The sequence below is a fragment of the Arachis ipaensis genome, chromosome B05, assembly GCF_000816755.2.
Source record: "Arachis ipaensis cultivar K30076 chromosome B05, Araip1.1, whole genome shotgun sequence".
Taxonomy (NCBI): Eukaryota; Viridiplantae; Streptophyta; class Magnoliopsida; order Fabales; family Fabaceae; genus Arachis; species Arachis ipaensis.
The window spans coordinates 20,372,034-20,382,590 of record NC_029789.2 but is presented as its reverse complement, the minus strand read 5'-3'; the positions used below and the strand labels follow the sequence as shown (position 1 = coordinate 20,382,590).

The 10,557-nt window shown below is 36.5% G+C and overlaps 1 protein-coding gene across 4 annotated transcripts; it reads right to left on the bottom strand.

Moving 5' to 3' along the window:
- LOC107641750 (gibberellin 2-beta-dioxygenase 8-like) lies at nt 6,141-9,469 on the bottom strand. Of its 4 annotated transcripts, XM_021123317.1 has the most exons (4): nt 9,358-9,469; nt 8,118-8,248; nt 7,100-7,560; nt 6,141-6,966 (listed from the first exon to the last, which is right to left on the bottom strand). In XM_021123317.1, exons 2-4 carry the CDS (start codon nt 8,118-8,120, stop codon nt 6,384-6,386), a joined length of 1,047 nt encoding a protein of 348 aa, XP_020978976.1. In that variant the 5' UTR covers nt 8,121-8,248; nt 9,358-9,469; the 3' UTR covers nt 6,141-6,383. The 4 variants fall into 4 exon arrangements, with proteins under 4 accessions (XP_020978976.1, XP_016200705.1, XP_016200706.1 ...); XM_016345219.2 differs by lacking the exon at nt 8,118-8,248 and having other exon boundaries at nt 7,100-7,555; nt 9,358-9,455; XM_016345220.2 differs by lacking the exon at nt 9,358-9,469 and having other exon boundaries at nt 7,100-7,555; nt 8,118-9,071.

The following is a 10,557-nucleotide window of genomic DNA, read 5'->3' as shown; positions in this document are numbered from 1 at the left end:
GCATTCACATCATGATTATGATCCATAGTGGACTCTGTAGCCTTGTAAAGTCTTCCTTGTTGCAGACGCCACCTCAAAGTCTTTTCAGGTTCAAGATCAAACTCTAAAAGAGGTTCCTTGTCCTTGTTCCTACTCATAAACAAACAAAAGACAAGAACAAATAGGATTCTCTACGTCATAGTGTAGAGAATTCCCAGTGAGGTAACCTATGTGAAGAAATAAAATAAAATCCTTACTAATTAAAGCAGAAAAAAATTCGAAAATGATGACTGAATTTAGACTGAAAATTTCGAAAATTAATAGGTAGATTAAACAAGAAAATTAAAATAAAATCAACAAAGTAACACCAAACTTAATTTTAGAAATTAAGGAAAAATACTAGTACTAATTTTCGAAAATAATAAAGCATAAATTAAATAAAATTAAAACTAAAATGCCTAATCTAAGTAATCAAATAACTAATAGTTGTTAATCACAGTCAATCCCCGGCAACGGCGCCAAAAATTTGGTGCGGAATTTATAACCCAAAAACTAACCGGCAAGTGCACCGGGTCGTACCAAGTAGTACCTCAGGTGAATGAGGGTCGATCCCACGATGATTGATGGATCAAGCAACAATGGTCAAGTGATTTACTTAGTCAGACAAACAGGAAGTAGTGTTTGGGTTTCAATTGCATTAAACAGTAATTCAAAGAATCAGAAAAGCAAGCAGTAAACAAATTGTGAAATATATATGGAGAAACAGTTAAGCCTTCAGAGATATCTATCTTTTGGATTGACTTTTTTACTAACTATTTTAATCATGCAAGATTCAATTCATGGCAAATTATATGTGACTAAACCCTAATTCCTTAGACCTTTTTAGTCTCCTCTAACCTTCATCAACTGCCAATTCCTTTGTCACTTAATTCTTATTAGAGGGTGAAGTTCAATTCTAGTTATATGCCACAAAAACCCTAATTATCCAAATATAAGAGGATTATATGTCACGTATCATGTTATGTCCAGATAATTAGAAATTCAGGAGAAATTGTTTTCAAGCTGTTGTTCAAGTAAAGAGCTTTTCCAGCTATTGTTCAAGTAAAGAGCTTTTCCAAGTTATACAAGAACTCAATTAGAACAAGGTTCATACTTCCGTTCCACCCAAATTCATAAAATAAAGAACGAAAACAATTCTTGAAATAGAAATTAGTTCATGAATTAAAATAGAAAAATAATAGTATCAATCCATACAATAGCCAGAGCTCCTAACCTTAACAGTGGAGGTTTAGTTGCTCATGGTCCAGAGAGAAAACTAGGATTCTATAAAACTATAAATTGCGGAATGAGGTAGAAGAGAGGAGAAGAGCCCGAAGAGCTGATTCTTTTTCCTTTTATATCTAATCCTAATTAATGTAAAATATATTTTCTAAAACTAAAATAATATCTTTTTCTAATTTTAAATAGAATAAAATTTAATCTGAATAATTGAATAATTCGTGCAAGCCTTGTGTAGAACGAATTGGGGACCACCATTGTTACTAGATGTGGCGCCAAACTTGGAAGGATCCAAGTTTGGCGTGGAGTGGGCCGAGCATTCCTTGGTTGTGTTGGCGCCAAACTTGAGTGAACTCAAGTTTGGCGTGGAGGTGGCAGCGTGGATTCCCTTGATGTTCCTTGAGTTGGCGCCAAACTTGAGTAATCTCAAGTTTGGCATTAAAGAGCCCGCATGCATTCCTTGAAAATTCATTGCCAACGCAAAACTTGAGTAAACTCAAGTTTGGGTTCAAGTTTTATGCGTGCTCCCCCTTGAGTGCAATGAGTGTGGCGCCAAACGTGAAACCGAAGACAATGGGCATTGTGGTGCTTCCTGGCGCCAAACTTGGGGAGTCCAAGTTTGGCTTCAAGTCTTTATTCTACTATAGCTTCGTTTCTTCACACTAACTCTGGCAAATTCGTCCAAAACGCTATCTGAAATAAACAGAATTGCACACAACTCAAAGTAGCATTCATAGTGGCTAAAATATATTAAATATTGATTAAACTTAGCAATTCAAATGCAAATTCACTAGGAAAAGACAGAAAAGATGCTTACGCATCAGATTGCGTTGATGTTCGTGTTCTCAGTGCTAATGAGTTTTTCATTACTGCCTCATTGAATGATCTGAGTAGAAAGGAGGTGTGGGGGTTCTGGGTGTGCATCTAAGTTGTTCAGACAGTAATAGAGCATCTTAGTTCGCAGATATTTCAGCAACAATCCAGCAGTTTCAAAGTAAAGTGGCAGTTATGGGAGATTTTACTGCCATTACGTCTCAATCTGAAAAAGATGGTGGTGGGTTAAAATCAGTCACAACTATCTCAGAGTTCAATAATTTTCTTGATGATAATGAACTGGTGGATATTGGAATGATTGGCTAGCCTTTCACTTGGTTGAATAAAAGACAAGGGGCTGATTTGGTTAAGGAGAGGTTGGATCGAGTCCTAGTTGGATTACACTGGAAGACACTCTATGAGACAACAGTGGTTCTGAGGCTTTCGAAATCTGGATCAGACCATGCACCCATACTCTTGGATACTAATCCGTAAACATGGAGAACTAAAAAGAGATTTAAATTTCAGGAACAATGGTGTGAAGAAGTGGAAGTTAAGCGGATTGTGAGTGAGGTTTGGAGGATGGAAGTTGTGGGATTAGCTATGTTTTCATTGACTCAGAAACTTAAAGAATGTCAACATAGGCTGGTTCATTGGCAAATTCACAATAAAACCAACTCGAAGAAGGAGATTGAAGAGCTCCAAGCAGCCCTTGACGAGAAGAGAGCTTCCGGTGTTCATGGAGGAGAAGAAATTACTAGATTAGAGGAAAAACTGGAAAGGGCCTATCTTAAAGAGGAGCGTTACTAGAGGAAAAAATCAAGGAGTAAATGGTTGAGAGAAGGGGATCAAAATACAAAATTTTTCCATAAAAATTCCAGTCTAGAGTGAGAAAGAATAGAATTGGAGACTAGTGGGTAGCAATAATGAGGTAGCTTCTTGTCCAAAAGAGATTGCTAAAGTGGCTGAGAAGTACTTTTGTGATATATTCTCCTCTACTTGTCATGCCAATCCCAACCAATTCCTAGAGGAGCTGGAGCCTAAGGTTACAGCTAACATGAACCGAAGGCTGCAAAGACCGGTGTCTGTGGAAGAGGTGAAGAGAGTTACATTCAGCGTGCATGCTCAAAGTGCCCTACGGGAAGATGGATTCACAGCAAAATTCTTTCAATTTTTTTGGGAAATTGTTGATGGAGATGTGTTTACAGCAATTCGGAGTTTCTTTCATAGTGGCCACATGCTCAGGAACTTCAATCACACCCAGATTTGTCTCATACAAAAGATCCCAGACACAAATAACATGACTCAAGTAAGACCTATTAGCCTGTCTTCAGTTATTTATAAGATAATTTCAAAAATTATGGTGCATAGATTACAAGGAATAATGAATAAGATTATTAGTGCGAATCAAAGTGCCTTCCTTAAAGGGCGCCTCATTTCTGACAACATTCTTATTGCTCATGAATGTATGCACTATTTGAAATGCAAGAAGAGAGGCTCTGAGTTTGAAATGGCTATAAAGCTTGACATGAGTAAAGCGTATGATAGAGTTGAATGGCACTTCCTGTGGTATATTATTGAGAAATTGGGTTTCGGTTCAAGTGGATTAACTGGACCAAGGAATTGGTGACTACTGTTTCTTACTCTGTTATTGTGGAAGGTCAACCGTTTAGTTTTTTTAGACCAAATAGGGGTATACGTCAAGGTGATCCCCTATCTCCCTATCTTTTTTTATTCTGTGTTGAAGGTTTATCCTTTATGCTACACAAGGCAGAGCAAAACAGACTCATTGAAGGGATTCAGGTTAATCGACAATGTCTGGCTATTAATCACCTCTTGATTCACAGATGACTTGATCCTTTTCTGCAGGGGCTCAACTGAAACTAGTCAAAGCATTATGGACCTTTTGGCAAATTATGAAAGTTTTAGTGGTCAGACGGTTAATTTGAGGAAGTCAGCTATATTCTTTAGTCAAAACATCAACATATGAGACTGAAAATTGCAGGAGCCCTCAGTATCAACCACATCGGAGCCCAAGATAAGTATCTTCGGGCTCCCTTCAGTTGTTCGGCGTTCCAAAAAAGAGACATTTGGAGCAATCAAAGATAAAGTTCGTAAGAAAGTGCGTAGCTGGAAACAAAGTTTGCTTTCCTCGGGTGGCAGGCAGGTTCTGATCAAAGCAGTGGGTGAAGCTATACCTATATACACCCTATCATGTTTTCGGCTACCGGACACGCTACTAAATGAAATTCACATCATTCTCTCCCAGTTTTGGTGGGGACAGCACTGTGACAAACGAAAAATGGCATGGATCAAATGGGATACCATGACAAGAGCTAAGAAGGAATGGGGATTAGGGATAAAGGACCTACGAGCTCAAAACTTGGCATTGCTAGGTAAACAATGTTGGTGAATCGTTAAACAGTCTAATTCTACTCTATCCTAGATACTCAGAGGCAAGTATTTCCACTATAGTAACATTATGAATGCTGAGATAGGCAACGTACCTTCTTGGGGTTGGAGAAGTATTCTGGAAGGCCGTAAAGTGATCGAGAAAGGCCTAGTTTGGAGAGTTGGTTCGGGCAGAAATATCCGAATTTTTCAGGATCCATGGCTTCCACCGCCGCACCCGTTCAATGTTCCTATGTCTACAGCCTCAAATCTTCTATCACATACCCTGTTTTATGTTAAGGACTTATTGAAGGCTGACCGAAGCTGGAACCATGCACTGATAACAGAAGCTTTTCCAGATGGCGTTAGCTCCCGCATCCTGTCAATTGAACCAACAGATGAAGATGATAGTATTATATGGCTGTGTAACAAATATGGTAGCTATGAAGTAACTTCGGACTACAAGATAGCTTATGCTTTCTACCATGCTCCAATTTCTCAGGGGCCACATTACATGCATCAACGCCGAATTTGGGGAAAGTTATGGGAGATGAGGATACCTCATAAAATCAAAATCTTTTTCTAAAAGTGCTTGCATGAGAAGATTCCTGTTTTGCAATTGCTACACTCCCGCTTCCCAGTGACGTCAAGCGTGTGCCCGAGATGCTTCGCTGATGAAGAATCAATGCTCCATAGCTTGATTCGGTGCCCACTTTCAGCTGCAGTTTGGACAAATAGCGGCATCGAGAACCAAATATGGAGACATGACCCGAGTTCCTTCTTCAACTGGTGGGAGAGAGCTTGCTCCACTTTAGTGGCTGATGTCGAAGAGTGGAGAAAGCTTTCCTTAATAGCAATTCTCTGTTGAAATTGTTGAAAAGCAAGAAACCGATTTATCTTTGAGAAAGAAATGGTACATGCATCAATTGTGGTGGCTGACTCGGTGAAACTAACTCAACAACTTCAAGGTGGTTCAAGCAGATGAATGGTTTTGAGCAATGAATGATTCTTTTCTATCTTATTAATTTCCTAGTCTTCGCCTGTTTAGTGGCTTTTGGGAGATTCCCATTTCTGTAAATTATTTTTTTTTTAAATTTAAACTAATAAAAATAAATACATAAATAATTATATCTCTAATTGATATTTATTAAAACAAATTTCACTTCCTACCATTACTATTACTTAAAAACTCTTAAGTGCATTTTATCCTCGTTGATTAATGGTTATGTATAGTTGTATACATACTGTTTTAATTTACAATCCCGCTACGTTACTAATAGTATTTCTGCCAACTTCTGCCTACTCTTATTTATAATTGTATTTAATGGAAGTGTCTTTGTGAATGTGTCTAATAAAAATATCTTTTTTATGGCTGTATTTCATAAAAGTATCTTTATAAATATATTTTTTGGATGTTTCTCTTTATATATGTGTCTAAAATATAATAATTAATTATTGTTAGTAATAAGTTGACAGATAATTGTTGGTCCTATATTTTTTCTTTAATTTATTTAATATATAAACTAAAAGAAGGATGATAGGAGACATATATGAAATAATATGTGATTAACAATTGCTTCTCTTCTAGTGACATGTAAACAAAAAGAGACTGTCATATATATTCTGATTTATCTGCCCCCTCTCTATCTCTGATCTGTTTCCTTTTATAATAATATATAGTAGAAACTAGGCCTTGCAGCTTGTATTATGGCATAACAGCAGACAAAATGAGACAGCATAAAACATGCAGGATGAAACCAGCAGCTATGTCTAAGTATATGAATCAACTACTGACATAACATATATTTCTATAGACCACAGCTAGATAAAACTTAGCTCGTTCAATAAATCGATATAAGTCCTTCATTCTTCCAATCCAGGCACAGGCACAGAAATATATAATAAATGAATAAATGTATTAATTATGGTTGATGATAATGATGAGTGACAAGAAACCTTGGCAAGCCTATTTTGGAGCCAAGGGTGCGAACATCATCTCGAACTTGTTGTCTGTACTCACGAAAGTTGAATTTGCGGTAAAGAGAGGGCTTCCTGCAGCTGTCTATAACAGTATCATTGGAAGGGCAAAAGAAATACGCAGTGGAGAATCTCTCCGATGTGGGATTCGCCACAACCCGATGCTGCACGCTCTTGTATAGCCCATTGCTGTATGCCTGGAATAAGTCTCCGATGTTGACAATAAGAGCTTCAGGGTTGGGTTTCACTGCTATCCACTTTCCATCTTTCACCAACTGCAACCCTCCCACCTCATGATCTTGGTATAGTATGGTCAGGAAGTCACTGTCAGTGTGCGTTATCAGTCCATTAATCTCGTGACCACACCTCACTGGGCACGCTGGATATCGGTTCAGTCTCAGATAACAAGTGTCTGGCAAGCAATTCTCCTTCATGAAGCTTGACTTGTCACCCATTTTCTCCGCCAGTATTTCTGCTATTCTGTCTGCTAGCCTCGACACTCTGCTTGCAAACTGTTCCATTGTCGACCTGCATATATAACAAATTCAATTAATTATATATCATGCATGTAATAATGTGGCGGAAATGGAATAAGCTAATAAGTGAATAATATGAGAGGACGGCTAAAACCGATGGCCAAAAATAATAGATTCTAATATACCTGAGAGTGTTGGATGGAATATTATTGGAGCCAATGATATCGGTTAAGGGAATATGAAAAGCCTCAGACCAAGATAACTGTTTGATGCAAGTGGCAGTAGGGGATCCCCAGCGGTAGGCACCGGCGGAGAAGTTGTCCTCTTTGGCCTTCACATCGAAGGGTTCCTTGAAGGCCTTCTCCTGCTGCCACCTCAGCCTTTTCAGTATGTCGCCGGAGATGCCGTGCTTCACAACCTGGAAGAAGCCCCACTCCTCAGAAGCCCTAGCTATCTGTGACTTGCACTCTTCCCTCGCCACCTCCTCACTCGCTTCTAAGAGGCTCAGATCTATCACCGGAAGCTCGCATTCCTCAACCACCACCACCTCATTATTATTCCTCATATCTTCTTTCTTCTCCAACAAGTTCTTGTATGCCTCCATGAACGGTGGGTCCCAAATGGATGCCATATATAGTTTGCTGCACTTAGAGAAAGGTGATGAATGGGGGAGAGGGAATGTTATGTTTATATGTTCAAATTAAAGAAAGGGAAAAAGAATTTCTTTGAAGAATTGAAATAACAGAGAGATATATATACGGACAAATCGGCTTTTTGGTTTCTTTTTATTTCGTCTTTGATGAAAACGCTTTAGGCTTTGGAGACAAAGGTAGTTTGCATGTCTTTTTGTTCAGAAAAATTAAACGAGTGATCAGAGATGCTGCTCGCCTTTTTTAATTCTTTTTTTCTTTCACACTATATAGTATATATGTTTAATTTTTAATTCCAACTACGACTTCTGGTGACAAAATAACATCCGATTCCTTTAACTTTGATAGATTATTCTCCAAAAATCATACGATCATCATTACTTTTCCATGAGTTAAACTTCTCATCACTAGCTTGCTTAGCTTCCTGCTATATTTAACTTTCAAGAAGTCACAGTGCACCAGCAGAAAACAAATTCTACAAGTTACTAAGTACAGTAACAGTGCCATAATTTTAATAATATTATATAAACAAAAGATAGAGGGAAATAGGTACCATATAGTTGTTTAAATCTTGGGTTGAAGACTACAGTGGATGATTAGGGCCCTCGGTAACTTGGTGGTCTCCGAACCGTGTTTATTTGCTGGCTTTTTTTTTTGGGTATGAATTTCAATTCCACAACGTAACTAGAAAGATACAAATAATTACGGACGTTTATGTTTGTGTGCTGGCTAGCAATATGTAATATCTATGGTGCAAAATACGTATATATCTAGGAATAAATATAGATAGAGTTGCGTCTCCACCTAGGTAAAAGTTTACAAGGAAAAGAATTTCCACAAGGCACGGTAACAATAATAACAAAGCTGCATTTAATTTCTATATAGGGTCAAATAAATAGTGGCTGGATGGATTCGGATTTTTCTGTCTAGTGTGCCTAGATACTAGCCATCTTATCCGCTCATCTTGAAAACATTTATGCAAGTACTCCATATAACACAGCAGGGAACCACTGTATTTATTTACACCGCCACTACTTTTGTTATACTGACATGCATATATTAAAATATAGCAGAAAGCTTAATTAGTCAAATTGAAGAACATAATAAACTAGCTAAGCTATATTCTTCATTTTACACTAGGAATAAAGTCATCATCACATGAATGTATGTGCACACTGCACACATAATAATGATCAATTACCAGCAGCTATTGCTACTCATATTCCACATGTATGTTTATGTGGCTAACAGAATTTATATAAAACTATATGTATAATTAAAATTCCAGACCATGAGTTGACACAATCACATGGTCACATTTTTCTAGTTAGAATTAATGGTCAAATATTCAAACCTAGTGACTTGATCTGTTGACTTTTGAGTGAGTTTAAGAGTCATATTATAAGTGCAAGTTGAAGAATTTACTTTTAAGACATTACCAGATCGATGCTACAGTAATACTGGTTCAGCAAACAGTATTCAAGCTGTAGTCTTATTATATTATATTATTGTAGACAATTAGAGTTATTTTTAAATAAAATTGATAATTAAAAATTATAAAATAATTTAATATATTTAGTTAAATTATTATTTAACTATTTTTAGATATCAACTTGATATAAATACATGTGTACGTAAATTTCTATCTTATATTATATGCATGGATACTAACAACACTGCACACAAATCCATTGTTAGTTTAACAACAATCTTCAGCTTACCATGAATTCTTGCGGAGTGACACAAGCAGAAAGAGAAAGTATTTTACGTGCATGATGATATATATGACTAACCTGCTAGAAAACGCACTTAGAGAAGAGAAGAGAAGAGTATATAGTAGGTAGTTATACGTTTGAACATATTTCAAGTTGGGGTGCTATATATGTACCATAGCTAATGATTTATAGGCAGAAATACCGTAAATAATTTTGAATGCATGATACTGCAGAAAGGACATTTAGATTTTAGATGATTGAAATTTTATGCTAAGGAGAAGACCACGCGGCTCATGCTGTATCAGACAAAATATATCTAGTATAGTATTCGCCTTTGGTTTTACTTCTTTAATTTTTTTCAATAATTTTTACTTGTTTTACTCTACAAATAAATCCAAAATACATACCAGTCAATTTATTTTACCTCAGTCTCAAAAGTATCCAATGATTGCTCTATATATTATTCAAGGATTGATTCATTGATTAGACACAAATAAGAAATTTATTTTTTCGTCTCCAGTAAGTTTTACTTTTTGGAAAATCAGCAGCATTTGTCAATTCCTTATAATAATTAAACCAATCATGAATGTCTTTTTCATTGTATAGTGATCAGATAGAAAACTCAAGAATGATTTGCTTAAAAAAAGAGAATTATTCGATACAATGATAAGCACCTATATTTAGTTAAAAACTTATACAATAATTAAGGAAAATATTTTTTTTTTAGAAAAATCTCTTAATTATAATAGTATTCAGGAAGACACTAGGAGTTCATCATGACCTAATAATAGAAAAGTTCATGGTGATTAATATAAAATGATAATTTGACTGTGATGAAATTCTACTGTGATAGTAATTTTTTTTTTTTTTGCATAAAAGATAAATATATGGGTCAAATGAAAATAGAGGTAAGTACAAATTTGATGTATGGTGTAGAGGAGAAAGTGATTGGTTTAATACTTTAATTAATTAGCAGAGGAAGAATAGATTGATAAAAATGGGGAGGCAATATTGAGGAAGTGAAAAATAGAGGGCATGTGAAAGGGTGTGGAAAACGCAGCGGGGCCATAGGGAAATGAGGGAGTCCATGTCGGCACCCAAACGTGGCTCCATCTTGGGTCACATGCACGTCAACATTTGGGGCAATGCCATGTGCGTTGCTTTTCAGTTTTCATTACCAATTCTAGAACCACGACTTCACTGCCAGGATCCATCTCAAAATATCAAATATAACTTAATAATCAAACATATTGCATGCCCAATTCCATCACCACTCTG

What these genes read in the sequence shown, in the direction of transcription:
- LOC107641750 (XM_021123317.1), bottom strand. An exon ending in ATTCCATCCAACACTCTCAG is followed by an intron (nt 6,967 to 7,099) that starts GTATATTAGAAT and finishes TTATATATGCAG; the next exon opens with GTCGACAATGGAACAGTTTG.